We start from the raw sequence: 18,113 nt of genomic DNA, 5'->3' as shown, positions 1-18,113 counted from the left end.
AGATGTGGTTGAGATCGCTTTTGAATCTAATCATTTTCTCAGGAGGGTCAGTACAGGTCATTTGATCTTCAAAGAAAGCGATGCAAAATATTTGCGCTAATATTGATGTCTTGGAAAATCCAAGCACCGTTTGAGATGTGGTTGAGATCTCTTCTAAATCTCATTTTTTGAATCTTTGAAAAATCTATCTTTGGAGAAGTTAATGTTTGAATTAATACTGAGATCTTTGACTATAGATTGCAAATCTTGTCAAATCCAAGCACAGTTTGTGGTGTGGTTGAGATTGCTTTCAAATCTCATCATGTATATAGCTTAGATCATTTGATCTTTTTGTGGGAAATGTTTGACTTTATATTGAGATCTCTGACTTTACATTTCAAATCTTGAGCACAGCTTGAGATGTATTCCAAATATCATAGTCTTCTAAGGAGATTTCTCAGATCATTTGATCTTTAGAGAATTTTGTGAGTTCATATTAAGACCTCAGACATTAGGCCGGAAATCTTGGCAACTCTGGATACAGTTTGAGATGAGGTTGCGACCCCTTCCAAATCTAATCTTTTCCGGTAGAAAAATTGTAGAAACAGCACAGATCATTTGATCTTCAATAAATTTGATGAGAAATGTTTGAGTTCGTGTTAAGATCTCTGACGTGAGATTGCAAATATTGGCAAGTCTTGAGATGCATTTGGGACCTCTTCCAAATCTCATTGATTTCTCTGGAGAACTTTTGGGGAAGCAGCTCCCATAATTTGATCTTTAGATACTGTAGTTTTGTGAGAAATGCTTGAGTTAGTATTGGGAGCTTCTACTATAGATTGGAGATCTTGGCTAATCTAAGAACAGTTTAAGATGTGGTCGAGGTCATTTGATCTTCAGAGAATTTTGTGAGAAATGTTTGAGTTCATATTGAAATCTCTGACTTTAGGTGGCAAATCTGAGCACAGTTGCTGTTTTTTTTTAAGTGGAGGCGTTTATATTGAAAGCCATTACATGTATCAAAAAAATACCATAACGGATTGATTTTTATGATGTGTTTGTCTGTTAATGGTTCTCAAACCTCTGTATTCTTCTGTAAATGTAGATGGAAAACCGCTGTAAATAAAATTATATGATGTCATTTTTCTAAAACAATCATTAGGGATCAAAATCATTAAGGAACTGGAATCAGAACAGTGTCCCATGATTCCCATCTCGTTTACGCTAAAGTCTCCATTTGCTCTCTGTTCAATCCCATTGTGCTTTTGTGTGTTTATCTCCTCTCAGATCCTCTCTCGACGCCTCTTCTCTCCACCACTCCTCCAAACGCGCTCTCCACCACCGTTTCGATGGGCTTCAGTCCCACTTCCGTCCCATCCGTGACCTTCCACCCGGTGGGGGCTATAAACAGGGCTCCGGCGGGGCGGCCCATCACAGCCACGGTCCCAGTGACCGTCAGGCCTCCCCGCCGACCGCAGGGGCCGCGCACACCCATGTGTGAGGGCCGTGTGACTCGCGGGGTCCAGTGGCCTCCGACTCATCGAGGAGAAACGGTGGAGAGGCCCTGTCCCAAAGGATCTCTAGGTCAGTACTTGCTTTTGTTGGCTGGTGTTTCGGGGGGTTTCATGTGTGTGACCACACTACAGATGAGTCAGGACTAAAATAAACAATTCAGTGGGTGTGTTTCAGATGCAAACTGTGGTGAAAATACTGCTTTCTTTTGTTTCTTCACTATGTCATTACTCTCTAAAAATTTTGTTCCTTGTCGATTCCTTGTGTCGATGCCGGTTTCCCCATTTTTCTTAGTATAATGCTCAAATTTAAGTGGTTTTATTTTACATCTGATGACATGTGTATTTTTTATTGTAGTATTGTGTCTCTGGATGCGTTCGTATAATATAATCATACGCGCTGCTGAACTCTGAGCGAACTCGCCTCTGGACAGTCGTGAGGCGTTTGATGGCTTCTGTTTTTCATAATCTTTGTCGTAGTCATTTGTACAAGGCCCCCAGACACAAAATCAGTTTTTAATATAGTTTGTAAATGTATTTAGCATTATTATTAGAGGCGAGTAGTGGCTCTAACAGTCATTACCATCAGTGTTTTGACTTGATCATACAGATTACATCAAGGCGCTAGAAGGTCATATGCTAATGCAAGCTTTAAAGCAGCACTCTCCTGCAGAGGAAAACTTCATCTAAAATGCCATTTTCTAAATTCTAAACTCAAATTAATTGAGAGACGACATCAAATACTTCTGCTTATAAAAATCAGTTTGTTACACAGCAGGACTAAAGAAACATTTGTAAAAATGGCAGGAAGTAAGTAAAAAAACTAAATGAAACTATGACCATTCAGAACAATTAAAATCGGAAAATCTCTCACGCTTTAATTTGTCAGCTTCCTCACCGCTGAATGTTGCCAGAAAAACACACCCATCTTTTGCGCATTTTATGGGTCAAAGCGTTTTCTGAGCGGAATGTTTCTGTTTGTGGTGCTTTCCATTGACGTGTGTCATGTAATAAGGTCGAATATATCTTTACAGCTTGACAATAGTCTTTCCAAATGTTTACCTAGTAACACAGCACGGGATGAATGTGTTATGTTTAGCTGTGTTTTGATTATTTCTACAGGAATCTCTCTTATCTGGGGTTTTCCTTTTCCTACAGCGTTATCTGAAATGTTTGGCAGCTTTACTCAGTTTTCCTGCTCTCTGTGTTTCATTCAGGTATTGCGTCGTATCAGTGTATGGCTGACGACGTGGTGTGGAATTCCAGAGGTCCCGACCTCAGCAACTGCACCTCCCCCTGGGTCAACCAGGTCGCTCAAAAGGTCAGTCAAAGGTCACGGGTTAGCAGGGGGATAAACGTACACAGATGAACGGATGCTTGATGTGTCTCTCTCGTCTCTGTAGATAAAGAGTGGGGAGAACGCAGCGCATATCGCTGCTGTACTTGTCAATCACACACGGGGGCGTGTCTATGCTGGTGATGTCACTTCCTCTGTGCGTCTGATGGAGCAGCTGCTGGACATTCTGGACTCACAGCTGCAGGCGCTGCGACCCGGAAACAAGGAGTCGGCCACACGCAACTACAACAAGGTGTTGTACGCAACAGCACACGCACTCGCACACATGAACAACTATCAGAGTAACAGTTTTTCGGTGTCTTTTTTTAGCTTCAGAAGAGAGAACGGACCTGTCGAGCATTTATTCAGGTAATCATACAACACGCAGTCACGAAACATGCGTGTCTCTGTGTTCGGCGCTCACGTGTTTGTGTGTTTGTCAGGCGGTGGTGCAGACGGTGGATAACCTGCTACGTTTGGAGGCGCTGGAGTCGTGGCAGGACATGAACGTCACAGAACAGTCGCACACCGCCACCATGCTGCTCGACGTCATGGAGAAAGGAGCGTTTCTACTGGCCAACAACCTGTACGGGGGTCATTTCAGCGACCGCGCGCCAAACGTCGGTACGGCTTTATGCACAAACTTTTAGAAGTTTGGGAGCTGTTCTTCTGCCCACGAAGGCTGCATTTATTTGATCAAAAATACAGTAAAACACTGAAATATTATTAGAATGTAAAACAGCTGTTTTCTATGTGAAGATCTGTTAAACTGTAATTGATTGCTGTGATCAAAGCTGAATCTTCAGACACAATCCTTCAGAAATCATTCATACATTTTATTTTTCAGGATTCACAGGTGAGTAGAAAGTTCAAAACAACAGCATTTATTTGAAATACAGTAGAGAACTTCTGTAACATTATAAATGTCTTTACTGTCACCCTTCATTAATTCATTGATGAATAAAAGTATTCATTACTTTTAAAAAAAATCATTGTATAAAGTAATAATGTAACATGAGCACAAATATCTTTTTTTTTTTAATAGCATAATTACTGTCACTTGAGAAAGTTCAATTACGTTACATTATAATAAAATATACAACAAATGAACAAATTAATTAATTAAAAAATATATATACAAAGACCAAAATCTAATTATTTACAGTACTGTGCAAAAGTCTTAGGCCACTAGTATTTTCATCAGCTAAAAAATGGTTTAAAGTCAGTTAAAGTCGGTCTTTTGCTGTAGTGTGTCAGTAGGAAATATCAGATTACATTTCCAAACATTCATTTTGCCATTATTGTAATAATCCAGTGAGATTTTTGTGTGGAGCACAGGCTGTTGTCAGACTCCTTGTGCAAACAGAGATGTGATCTCTCCATCATTCAATCCAGAAACAGAAAAAAACGGAGACAGACTAAATCCAGAAGAACTGTGGCAACATCTCCAAGATGCTTTAAGAGACCTACACCTACAAAGCTACAGTACTGTTAACATTTTTAGGCAGTTAGGCACATAAAATGAGGATGCTGTCAAAAACAATGTCATAAATAGATTTTCTTTATCAATGAACTTCTGTTAACTAAAATAAATCAGCATCTGATGTGACCATCCTTTGCGTTTAAAGCAGCTTTTGCCCTATGTGCACTCGTGCAGAGTTTTTCAGGTAGCTCTGCAGGTAGGTTACTTGAAACATTTTGAAGATGTTGCCACAGTTCTTCTGGATTTAGTCTGTCTGAGTTTGTTCTGTGTCTTCATGTCATTCCAGAGACAGACTGGATGATGGTGAGATCAGATCTCTGTGTGGAGCACTGGCTGTTGTCAGACTCCTTGTGCAAACAAAAATCTCACTAGATTATTACAATTAATGGCAAACAGAATGTTTGGAAATGTAAACTGATGTTTCCTACTGATACACTACAGCAAAAAATAGAAATAACTGATTTTAAACCATTTTTTAGCTGGTGAAAATACTAGTGGCCTAAGACTTTTGCACAGTAATGTAAATGTGTTAAATACATAAAAAAAAATTATATAACACTCGACCATATTTTTACAACATTTATTAGTCTTGGTTAATACTTCATACATTTTTAAGCTGTATAAATAAACATTAGTGTATTATGAACAAACAAAAATTAACTATGTAAAATGCATAACTAATGTCAACAGTAATGTTACTCAGTGTTGGGGAGTAACTAGTTACAAGTAACAGAGTTACGCAATTTAATTACAAAAAAAAATGTAACTGTAATCTGTTACAGTTACTGAGGAAAATGTGTCATTTAATTAAAGTTACTTACAAAAATGTTAACAATTACAAAGTTACATCTGAACACTTGTCTTAATATTTACTATTTCTTGTTATGACATTAAACCTATATTTAACCTCAGATCAATCTCAAAGTAAAAAGAGGAGCTAATATCTGATTTTGTGATGGCTGCGCTTTAAAATTAAATTATTATTATCTCACTTCAAGTGTTGAGAACTACTGGTTTAAATGTTTGAAAATGCTTAACAGTTGAAAACATACATTATACATTTAGAAAAGTAATTAAATATAATCAGTTACATTACTTTAATGAAGTAATTAAAATAGTTACACTACTTATTGAATTTTAAATAGAGTAACTAGTAATCTGCAACCTATTACATTTTCAAAGTAACCTTCCCAGCACTGATGTTACCCTTATTGTAAAGTGTTACCAAACTTTAATATTTGTATTCATTTGCATGTACGTTAATGTGTTTATGCTTGTTATTTTTAAAGAGAAAACGTGTGTGTTTCAGATCTGGAGGTGTATGTGCTCAACACAGAGATGGAGCTGAAGGATCTGTCGTTCCCAAACTCGTATGACAGCGACAGCACCATCCACGTATCGTCATCCACCATCAAACAGTACAGCCGTAACGGTCAGTCTTTCTCTCTGTCTGTCTCAGTCGTCCTCAGACGCTCACGCTCTTCACTAGGTTTCTCTGCGCAACACGTATCCAGGCCGGTTCTCTCGTCGTTGCCATGGCAACAGTCACCATGATCACCGGCTCCTGTGGCTGTTGCCGTGGTGACGCGTGTGTGAGATGATGCGGGTTATTTCGAGAGCTGTGTGGGATCGGCCGTATCGATCGCAGCTGAACGTGTCGTGCAGATCTGACACGTGACCGCGTGACGTGTGTGTGTGTGCGTGTGTGTGTCTCCATCAGGTCAGGTGAAGGTGGTTTTCACGCTCTATAAGAACCTGGGCTCGTTCCTCTCCACTCAAAACGCCACGGTGAAGACGGACGGCGAGCTGAAGTCAGGAGGACACAGTTTGGCCGTCAACTCCCACATCATCTCAGCCTCCATGAACAAAGAGTCCAGTCGTGTGTTTCTGACCGAACCCGTCGTGTTCACACTGCGACACCTGCAGGTGCAAACACACACTGCAACACACACTGTTTTTAAGCAACATACACACTCTAATAAGCTCACAGTTCCTCATCTGTATGGCTCACAGGCATCTCTGTGGTTGTGTTTTGACAGCTGGAGAATCATTTCAATCCCAACTGTTCGTTCTGGAATTACTCTGAGCGCTCGATGACGGGTCAGTGGTCGTCGCAGGGCTGCAGACGTGTGCACAGCAACAACACGCACACTACTTGCGCCTGCTCGCATCTGACCAACTTCGCCGTGCTCATGAACCACCAGCAGCCGGCCGTGAGTTTCAGACACACGCGTTTAACGCTTCACACGCCGCGAGTCTGTCATTTACGCTCTGTTATTCTCTCTGTGTCAGTATCCCGGCGGCGTTCAGGGTCTGATCCTGTTCGTCATCACGTGGGTGGGGATGGTGATCTCTCTGGTGTGTCTGGCTTTGTGCATCTCCACCTTTTGCTGCCTGCGAGGCCTTCAGAGCGACCGCACCACCATCCACAAGAACCTGTGCCTCACGCTCTTCATCTCACAGCTCCTCTTCCTCATCGGCATGGACAAGACACAATATACTGTGAGTTCACAAGGACCGGACTTCATCAGAGCAAAACAGACCACATTAGACCGCTTCTGTACAGACTAAACCAGACCACCTCAGAGCAAACCAGACCTCAACAAACCACCTTATACAAAACCAGGCCACATGAGCCAAAATAAAACCACATTAGATTAAACCAGACCACCTCAGAGCAAAACAGACCACATCAGGCCACAATAGTCAAAACCAGACCATGTCTGATCACATTAGACTAAATCAGACCACATCAGATCAAACTGTATCAGACTAAACTAGATCACCTCAGAGCAAACCAGACCACATCAGGTCACAATAAACGAAACCAGACCATGTCTGATTACATTAGATGAAACCAGACCACGTCAGATCAAACTGTATCAGACTAAACCAGATCACCTCAGAGCAAACCAGACCACAATAAACGAAACCAGACCATGTCTGATCACAGTAGACTAAACCAGACCACATCAGATCAAACTGTATCAGACTAAACCAGACCACCCCAGAGCAAACCAGACCACATCAGGCCACAATAGACAAAACCAGACCATGTCTGATCACAGTAGACTAAACCAGACCACATCAGATCAAACTGTATCAGACTAAACCAGATCACCCCAGAGCAAACCAGACCACATCAGACCACAATAAACGAAACCAGACCATGTCTGATTACATTAGATGAAACCAGACCACCTCAGAGCAAACCAGACCTCAACAAACCATCTTATACAAAACCAGGCCACATGAGCCAAAATAAAACCACATTAGATTAAACCAGACCACCTCAGAGCAAAACAGACCACATCAGGCCACAATAGTCAAAACCAGACCATGTCTGATCACATTAGACTAAATCAGACCACATCAGATCAAACTGTATCAGACTAAACTAGATCACCTCAGAGCAAACCAGACCACATCAGGTCACAATAAACGAAACCAGACCATGTCTGATTACATTAGACTAAATCAGACCACATCAGATCAAACTGTATCAGACTAAACTAGATCACCTCAGAGCAAACCAGACCACATCAGACCACAATAAACGAAACCAGACCATGTCTGATCACAGTAGACTAAACCAGACCACATCAGATCAAACTGTATCAGACTAAACCAGACCACCCCAGAGCAAACCAGACCACATCAGGCCACAATAGACAAAACCAGACCATGTCTGATTACATTAGATGAAACCAGACCACCTCAGAGCAAACCAGACCTCAACAAACCACCTTATACAAAACCAGGCCACATGAGCCAAAATAAAACCACATTAGATTAAACCAGACCACCTCAGAGCAAAACAGACCACATCAGGCCACAATAGTCAAAACCAGACCATGTCTGATCACATTAGACTAAATCAGACCACATCAGATCAAACTGTATCAGACTAAACTAGATCACCTCAGAGCAAACCAGACCACATCAGGTCACAATAAACGAAACCAGACCATGTCTGATTACATTAGACTAAATCAGACCACATCAGATCAAACTGTATCAGACTAAACTAGATCACCTCAGAGCAAACCAGACCACATCAGACCACAATAAACGAAACCAGACCATGTCTGATCACAGTAGACTAAACCAGACCACATCAGATCAAACTGTATCAGACTAAACCAGACCACCCCAGAGCAAACCAGACCACATCAGGCCACAATAGACAAAACCAGACCATGTCTGATCACAGTAGACTAAACCAGACCACATCAGATCAAACTGTATCAGACTAAACCAGACCACCCCAGAGCAAACCAGACCACATCAGGCCACAATAGACAAAACCAGACCATGTCTGATCACAGTAGACTAAACCAGACCACATCAGATCAAACTGTATCAGACTAAACCAGATCACCCCAGAGCAAACCAGACCACATCAGACCACAATAAACGAAACCAGACCATGTCTGATTACATTAGATGAAACCAGACCACATCAGATCAAACTGTATCAGACTAAACCAGATCACCTCAGAGCAAACCAGACCACATCAGGTCACAATAAACGAAACCAGACCATGTCTGATTACATTAGATGAAACCAGACCACGTCAGATCAAACTGTATCAGACATAAGACCTTATGAGACTAAACCAGACCACACCAGATCACATTAGAGTAAACCAGCTATGTCAGATCACATTCAACTAAACTGGACCACATCAGACCTAGAAAGACTTTATGAGACTAAACCAGTTCACACCAGATCACATTAGAATAAACCAGGCTACACCAGAACACATCAGCAGTGAAGTACTCATGCGTCAGGTGTCTGTGTGCAGGTGGTGTGTCCGGTTCTGGCCGGTCTGCTGCACTTTTTCCTGCTGTCCGTGTTCTGCTGGCTCTGCATGGAGACAGTGCAGCTGTATGTGCTGATGGTGGAGGTGTTTGAGAGCGAGACGTCTCGTCGTAAGTACTACTACCTCTCCGCGTACGGCTTCCCTACACTGGTGGTGGCCATTTCCACAGCCATCGACTACAGGAGCTACGGAGGACCCAAAGCGTGAGTGTGTTTTCATATGCAGGACTCGTATATCTTGACATCGATGTGTTTGAGTGTGTAATTTCTCTGTCTTGTTTTGTGTAGCTGCTGGTTAAGGGTTGATAACTACTTCATCTGGACGTTTATTGGCCCCGCCTCCCTCGTTATTCTGGTAAGATTCATTCATTCATTCATTTTATTTCATTGTTTTAATTGATAAATATATATATATATATATATATATATTTATATATATATGAATTTTTTTACATATAATTTGACATGACTGACATATCACAAGACATATTTATGGAAATTTAGACTAAAAATGCAAAATAACTTTATTTGTGAGAGGATAAATGGATGTGACGTACTGGACTGAATATCTTCTGAGTGTTCTCTGCTCTCTTAAGTGCCCGTCTTATCTTTGAGCTTTTGTGTTTAGCTAAATCTTGCAGTGCTGGTCATCACCATCCACCGGATGCTGCGTCACTCCACTGTACTGAAGCCGGACTCCAGCCGATTCGACAACATCAAGTGAGAATGCAGGGGTCACTCTAGTTTCTTGGCTACAGCACATGGAATTTACTGGAAATCTGCTGCTTTGAGCACTTTATCTAGACAATAATAAAAGGTTTCACGGTCCGGACATGAATGTCCATTAGAGTCGAGTCTCGTGTGCTCTTGTGATCAGCACTTCTCATGTAGAACAGTCCAAATAATCACAAAAATTAATGCGAACTTGCACTATTGCAACAGTTTTTCAGTTTTAGTAGTAATTTAATGAAAATGAGACAATTGACCTTTACAACTAACTTTTTTTGTGATCTATTACGCAGCAAATCAGTATGTGATGTAAATGTAACGTTTTCCAGTAGTTTTAGGTTTAGTTAACACAGCAGTTTGTGTGTGTTAAGGTGCTGGACGCTCAGTTCTGTCACGCTGCTGTTACTGGTGTCTCTGACGTGGATCTTTGGCCTCCTGTTTATGAACGACAACAGCGTGGTGATGGCCTACCTCTTCACCTCCTTCAACGCCCTGCACGGCATGTTCATTTTCCTCCTGCACTGCGCCCTGCAGAAGAAGGTGTGTGGCTGTTTGTGGCGGTTTTCTCACATGTGTTTGTCCTCGTGACCTGCTTTCACACGCGGTGTTGCCTGTTTAACAGGTGCAGAAAGAATACAGCAAATGCTTGCGTCAGTCGCCCTGCTGCGGCCACGCCTCCTCCACCGGTTCCCACGGTTCCCTCAAGAGCTCCGCCCACCGAGGCAACAATCGCTACTACGGCGGCAGCCAATCACGCCATGCGCCAGCGCAAAGACAGGTGTGTGTCTGTCCTAAATATCGGCCTTACAGGAATTTGCACACCTGTAGCTTAAATCTCACCCGTGTGTGTGTGTGTGTTCAGAGTCGTATCAGGAGGATGTGGAACGACACTGTTCGACGGCAGACAGAATCATCCTTCATGGCAGCTGAGATCAACAACACACCCACGCTCACCCGAGGTGAAAAATACACACACACGCTCATCCAACGTGAAACGTCCCGTTAATCACCATTTCATTCGAAACATTTTAATATAGAAAAATCAAAAGTTTGCAAAATTATAAATATTACTAAATAAAGAAGTTGTAAAAATATTTTTTAAAAAAGTTTTAAATCATTTTCTGTCTATTGTATCATAAGAAATTTATAATACACAGGAAAATATTCCAAAATGTTGACTTCATTTAAAAATTCAAATATTACCTGTAATAAAGTTAATAAAAATGTTAGTAACAACGAATAATCAAAATATTTGGAAATTTGACCATTTATTTTACAACTTAAAACATAATATATAATAAAATATTACTAAGGCAAATATAAATGTGGAATGCTACTTTCTTTTATTTGGAAATTCCACAGACATTTTTTTTCTCCTACAAAGAGCACCATTTTTCAACTTTTTTAGTTTTCTTAGAATTCTTTCCCTTAAGTTCACACCCAAAGGTCACCATTTTCCGAGAACGACCCCTATCAACTCGCACAGCTGAAATGTATCCCTGCATCTCTGTGAGGATTGTGCTGTTTCTCCTCAGGCACTATGGGTAATCACCTCCTAGCCAATCCAATGCTACAGACCCGCTCTGGCTCCTCCCCTTACAACACCCTATTGGCCGAAACATTCAACCCCCCCTCACCAGCAGTTTTCAACGCCACTGGTCAGTGTGTGTGTGATGAAAAGCACTGTTTTGTGTGTACTCTCTAAATGTTTTTATCTGTATTCACTTGTTCTTCTGTTTCTCCTCTCTTCTGTCTTGCTCTCTCTGTTCTGTCACTTTACGCACTGATCTGCAGGCACGTTCAGAAACTCAAGTATGGACATGTGTTCGCACTCTCTGTCTGTCTGATTCTTTCATTTCCATGCTTCTCCTTCATCTTCACCTCCCTGCTGTGTCAATTCAAATTAAGCATTTATAAAAAACACATTAATAAATGCTAATGTCTCATTTATACAGTATAACATTTACGTCACAATCAGACATCAGATTTTCCATTGTTTTAGATTTCTGTTACTACAGAGCTAGACTACAGACATAAATAAGAGACAACTGTGGGCTATAAAAGTCTGGTTTAGAATGACACAAGGGTGAATAAATGATGACAAGTCATTAATTTTAGAATTATTCCCGTTGACTGTGAGCAAGCTGGCAAGAGTCACGACAGAGCCGGCGTTATTGTGGAAAGAGTGAATCATGTTCATCACATGCATGAGAGAACGTACACTCTAAAAATGATAGAACACGCGTTGGGTTGTTTTGACCCAAGTGCTGGGTTTAACCATTTGACCCAGAATGCTGGGTTGTTTATTTGACCCAACCAGTGGGTCAGGTTAACTGTGTTGCTGGGTTAAACATAACCTAATCATTGGGTTATTTGTTGTCTTATTGCCTTGCTACCTTTATATTTACCAATAATAATAAATAATCATAAAAGAATGTAAAATTATTATTGCTTTTCTGTAATACAGTTAGAAAAACACACACAAAAAAAATGCAACTGTAAATATTAATTTAATGAGTTTTATTTCTTTTTAAAACAATTTTCAAATGGGTGCAGCTGTCACACATTTTATCCAACCATTACAGACACATAAAACAACGACTTCAGTAGATCAGTTAATTTAAAACACAAAACTGTGTAAACTAGGCACTGTAGATTCCAATTCTTTGTCAACATTGCAGCAGCAGAACACTCAAAAATTAATGATTACCACATGAGAATCATTCCAAACATTGTGCTATTAAAACTAAGCAAAACAAAGTGTCCACCAGACAATACATATGACAATTTAAAACATGTTACAAGTGGCCAGAAAAAACTGTTGGCCTTAAAAAATTCACACATGAAGACTTGTCCATCAATATAATATACTGCAAGCACTGAGTCCGCTTCAGTGGCACAGTGAAGGTCTGCGATGTCGTTGTCTCGTCCCTAATACACAAATCCACCATGCTGGTCCCCACGTCTTAATTATACAACACTTAGTCTTGAAGAAACTTAGGCCTGAAAAATGCTCATTTTAGAAGAAAATTTCAAACTGCACATTTTTAGTCTTTTACATCTGAACACTTCATACAGTGGTGGCCAGAATGATTGGAACACTAGTATTTTCACCAGCTAAAAAATGGTTTTAAGTCAGTGATTTCTATTTTTTGCTGTAATGTGTCAGTGGGAAATATCAGTTTGCATTTCCAAAAATTCATTATATAAAACAAAACGTACAGGTTGTATGTCAATGAATGGCTTCCAGAATTCTGTGATTGTGGTTCTGTGGACACTTCCTCCAGAATGGGCAGGACTTTGAAAGCACTCTCCCCTTTAGCATCTAAACCATAAGAATAATACAGTGCAAACTGTGAAACTTATCTCATAATCAAAACAACACACTGACATTTCTTTATTCCTTTAAATAATGAAATTATAATAAAAAATAAATAAATAAAAAATATAATGGTATTAATGCAAATGAATCCCCGCCCCCATTCAACTACTGCAGGTTAAGTTTACATATGGGGTGGGATTCAGAGATGTAGAATATGCTCATGCAGAATAAGGCATCAGTATGTGCTTTATAAGTACTAATTAACAGCCAATACACAAACTAATAAGCAACTAGTTAAGTCTTCCTGTACCATTGTATTTACCAGTTGATGTGTCAAATCAGTAGCGTAGCCAGAAAAGAGACTCTGGGTGTGCATCAGAAAAACTGGGTGTGCCACATTTATCGTCAGCTTGATGTGCAAAAACATCCGACTGGTATTACTAACATTACAGATTACATATTAAAATGACCAGAGATGCGGTTGTAGCCTATTTTTTTTGCACGGCACGCATCCCTACATCTCCCCCCTCACTGACATCATTTCATGTGAAATGGTCAAATACAGCTGAATTTTGTTTCTATAGATTGACATATTATAAGAAATACATACGTCATGTCACCCAGCTCTTAATGCACCTTTCCATCTTGCTGGGCATAGGCAACAATTTGGAACTATCTGCAACTATAGCCCAGTCTTCAAATAGTCTACCTCTGGATGTAGCTTCCTGAAGTCTTGTGAAATCTGATCAAATTAAAAAAACAAACAAAAACAAAACAAATGTGGTTAAATAAGTTAAAGCTTTTAAATGTTAAATTGATTGTTTGATTTTATTGCCATACCAGTAACTATGGTTATTTTAATGAAAAGATCAAATTCGAAAACAAATCATGGGTATTGAATGTTATTGAATGATATAACTTACCTTCAAAGGTTTTAATCAAGGTATCAAGCTGCCTTTCCGTCAACTTCTCTGTTACAAAGCTGTCCATCTTCACCAGCAAGAATCTCACATATCTAGAATGAAATTTCAGATTTAGAAAATTAGAATTTCACAAAACTGTTTTTACAATGACTTATTTTATATAGAAAGCAGGTTAATGAGTTTAGATGCAGCGCAATCATTTAAACACAGATCAGTTCTATTATGCTGATATCGCGAGAAAGCTTCTCAAGCATTTTAATATCTTGAGATCTCGTAAACGTTAAAAAAAAAAAAACAACGTTTTGTGCAGTAGTGCCAAATTAAAACAGTTTGATTGAACTGTTGTAAAACTTTGGCGATCTTCAGAGTTAGAAAACAAATACTGTATGCACTGGAGCGTTTGTCAAACACGTGATGACACGATTCTATATTATACGGTACTTGAAGGCAACCCAAGCTAGCATCTCACCACTGAACTGCATTTATCAGTCTCCAGTCTGAAGGGCAGAAGCTACACTGTTAAAACTGTCGTTACTGGGTTTTTTTAGGGAATATTTGAATTAGCTATTCATGTGGTGGACTGTCACGATTTTGGCTAATGCAGAACACTACTGGATGCGCAACAGAAGGGATTTAGAAGTGGGTACACGCAAAGCCAACTGATAAAGAAGTGGACATAAGCCGTATACCTGCGTATACCCTGCACTACACCATAGACCACTAGTCATTAAAGTAAGGGGCATAGCGTAGCTAATGCAGCTCCCTGAGAACATAAAAATAATGGATCTATCGTTGGATTCGGACATCGCAGACATTGACTTGAAAAAAATGCCCTTAAAAGATCAATTTTAGTACGAAATGACATAATTCTGACAAAACATTACAAAGCCATACAGTATGCAGACAGTAACTGAACTTACCCCGTATTTCTAACCTATGCCTGGTTTCATGAAGCGTTAAAAAAGGACGGTACTGATAAAAAAAAAGGATGTGTACTGTATATAAGTAAAACTTTGCACGTGCACACACACACAACTTTTATTTAACGATAAAGCGATTGTTGAGGCAAAAAAGTACCTCACTATAGGCTGCTACTTAACGTTCGTTAATCATTCACAGAATAAAACGCTAACCCCGCACAGCGACATGTCAAATATTGCATTAAACAGTGAAATTGCTGTGCTTTAAACGACAACTTATTAAAAAAATAAAGATAAATAATCATATAATCATATTAACTTACCGCATAATCCTGCTTGCTGTGAATTGCGTGACCGCCTGACGAGGAGACGAGTTAAGAATCCAGAAAGTTCGATGAAGTGGAAAAATAAACAAACCGGTTGAGTTAAAATAACCCAACCCGCGTGTTCAGTGGTGAAAATCCATTTGACCCAGCATGATCAACCCAACTGTGTGTTTACAGTACCTCAAACAACCCAGAATTTTGACCCAGCACAATTAACCCAACAATGTGTTTACAGAAATAACCCAGCACTTTTTAGAGTGTAAACGGCAAAAGCATCACTGTATGCAGACATTCATGCATACGCAGCACCTGGAACCGCTCGCTCATTCAGAATCAATCACATATCAATGCCACATTGACTAAACAGTGTCATGTTCTGAAAAAAAAAACATTTTGAAATCCTGTTTGACTGTTTAAACTGAAACATTTAAAGGAGTCCTATTATGCTCTTTTTCAAAGTCTTGATTTTGTTTTGGGGGTGTACTAGACCAGGCTGGCATGCTTGGTTTGAAAAAGGCATTATTTTTTACATACTTTACATCATTACAATACCTTTCTCCCAGCCTGGCACAAATAGCTCAATTAGTTCCGGGTTTAATGAAAAAACTGAAAAAAGGAAATGTGTTAGCTGTCCCAGTGCGGCTCATTGGAGTGGCTCTCCGCGCTGCATCGCTAAGGTTTGGCTAATGCCCCACCTGGTCCCTACCCACCCCCCCAATAATTTGAATTTCTGTAGGCGGGATTTAATTGAATGATATTCTGATGGACCGCGTTGTGACATCATTGCATGCGGAAAACTAACGCTGTAGTCCAAAGGAGCCGTTCGATGTAGTTCTTGGAAAGAGATTTTTTTAAAAAACGAAATATCTCCCTTTGGAATGGACTTCGAGATTTGTAGATCTTTTTTATGCCCAAAGATAAACACCACACACTGACTAAAATTCAAAAAGTGAAAAAGCATAATAGCACCCCTTTAAATCAAAAAATCTGATTTTAGCTGCCGTGTGATCGAGCATTTCTCTCTCTGTCCTGTAGAGGGCACACTGTCGCGCAGCCGTGAGTCGTGTGGCCTAGAGGGAGTTCGGCTCAATGGAAACTACAACAACAGTTACTCGCTTCACGGAGGGAGTTCGGATCTCCTGGGGGGCGTTCCTGTGGGATCCGGTGGCGTGTCTGGAGAAGTCAGCCCCGCCCTTTTGACGCCCAGAGGGGCGGAGCCTGCTGGCGGTTTGAGACGGAACCTTTCTGACGCTGCAGCGCTGGAGAAGATGATCATATCCGAGCTGGTTCAGAGCAACCTGCGGCCTTCCACCGATCGCTACGGCAATGGACCGAATTCCACGATGCACCGGCAGGATTACGCAACTTCGACGGGTCACCGAGAGCCTCCGCAACGGCCCTTGCCCCGCCCACCTCCGCCACCCCCGCAGGACGAGGAGGAGCTGCTATACAAAGCGCTGGAAAAGCCACGCCTCCCTGACAAACCCCGCCTACCCGATAAACCCCGACTGCCGGATAAGCCCCGCCTCCTGGAGCACGCCCAGTCTGTGTTCTACCAAAGCGAGGAGGACTCGGAGAGCTTCTCGGCGGAAATCACGGATGGCGTGGGCGGGGCCGGACCGGACTCTGCCTCCCTGTACGCGCGGGACCGTGATTCATCCTATCCCGACAGCAGTCCCGAGGCACTGGGGGCAGAGCCTCATCCTACGCTCCCGCCGGACGAGCTGTACTTCAGCGCGGGACGACAAGCGCACATCTCGGCCTTTTACCAGCCTCCGCCTCGCAGGACCAACGATGAGGCTCGGCTGGGACTGCAGCCCTCGCAGGGGGAAGGCGACGGACAGATGCAACTGGTGACGAGTCTGTGACTAGGGCGCTGGTGACCAGGACACGTAGATCTGGAGGAGGACAATGAGGGTGGACGCCTTCAACATCACCATCATCATCCCAAATAGTACCTGGGCGAATCTCTAGAAAGCATGCATCTGGTTTGTAGATTAACGTGGACTTCATTTGAGTTCTGACTTGGTGAAATATGAGCCAGATGTGTTTCCATGAGATTCACGCATTAGTATGAAGCTGCTTTCAGATAATGAAAACCATTATCGTGTGTCCTGAGATCTCCCAGAATGAGCAGTGCGCTGAAAGCCACGGGAGATCCCTGTTTAGATGATGATGATGATGATGATGATGATAGCAGTGTTGGCGTCCTCCTCCACGTCTCTGTTTCCTGGTCACCCGCACACCCACCCTGCTCATCTCACTGCCATTCAAGCACATCTGTCTGTCCTTTCTAAGAAGAAACCTTCTTATCGGGTAGTTTTTCCTCCATTCGTTCATCCTCCATCTCTTTCTTGCTGAGAAAACCGGTGTAAACCATTCTGAGGTGGATATCTGGTCTCCTTTCTTGGCCAAACTGGTCCGTTTTGCTGATTTTGGGTGGGAGACCATCTGAAAACCACCTTAGGCTGGTTTAAGCTGGGTTTTCAGTGGGATTTCTTTCATTCAGGGTGGTGTGGTTTATGAGTGTCAGACCTTTATCAGAATGTGATAACACTTACACCAGAGACCGCAGCTCTTACATGCCAAAAAATATCACACATTTACACTCTTGGGGAGCAGCCACTGTCAGGATCACGCTCTCACCGTCATAGAGGTCAAAGGTTAAGAGTAAAAGGTTAAGAGTCACGGGTTCAACACGTCAAGCAGATCAACCAGACTGTTGTTTTTGAGCATTGTGGCGGGTAAAAGAATGAAAA

The 18,113-nt window shown here is 41.3% G+C and overlaps 1 protein-coding gene across 6 annotated transcripts in view; it reads left to right on the top strand.

The window, feature by feature from the left end:
* Positions 1–18,113, top strand: part of LOC127154488 (adhesion G protein-coupled receptor L1) — a 42,054-nt gene extending 23,941 nt beyond the window's left edge. For 3 of the 6 annotated variants that reach the window (XM_051096175.1, XM_051096090.1, XM_051096503.1), the window contains 17 exons: positions 1,267–1,563; positions 2,708–2,811; positions 2,894–3,079; positions 3,157–3,195; positions 3,270–3,450; positions 5,619–5,741; positions 6,030–6,235; positions 6,349–6,522; positions 6,602–6,811; positions 9,118–9,338; positions 9,423–9,489; positions 9,763–9,854; positions 10,235–10,403; positions 10,486–10,822; positions 11,399–11,521; positions 11,658–11,675; positions 16,390–18,113. In XM_051096175.1, the coding sequence (XP_050952132.1) occupies positions 1,267–1,563; positions 2,708–2,811; positions 2,894–3,079; positions 3,157–3,195; positions 3,270–3,450; positions 5,619–5,741; positions 6,030–6,235; positions 6,349–6,522; positions 6,602–6,811; positions 9,118–9,338; positions 9,423–9,489; positions 9,763–9,854; positions 10,235–10,403; positions 10,486–10,822; positions 11,399–11,521; positions 11,658–11,675; positions 16,390–17,222 (3,380 nt within the window). In that variant the 3' untranslated portion in view covers positions 17,223–18,113. The remainder of the gene's footprint in view (positions 1–1,266; positions 1,564–2,707; positions 2,812–2,893; positions 3,080–3,156; positions 3,196–3,269; positions 3,451–5,618; positions 5,742–6,029; positions 6,236–6,348; positions 6,523–6,601; positions 6,812–9,117; positions 9,339–9,422; positions 9,490–9,762; positions 9,855–10,234; positions 10,404–10,485; positions 10,823–11,398; positions 11,522–11,657; positions 11,676–16,389) is intronic. The other 3 variants (XM_051096334.1, XM_051096417.1, XM_051096251.1) reach the window with 3 other exon arrangements.

This window comes from Labeo rohita, chromosome 1, assembly GCF_022985175.1.
Source record: "Labeo rohita strain BAU-BD-2019 chromosome 1, IGBB_LRoh.1.0, whole genome shotgun sequence".
NCBI classification, from domain to species: domain Eukaryota; kingdom Metazoa; phylum Chordata; class Actinopteri; order Cypriniformes; family Cyprinidae; genus Labeo; species Labeo rohita.
This window is presented reverse-complemented; position numbering and strand designations above follow the sequence as displayed.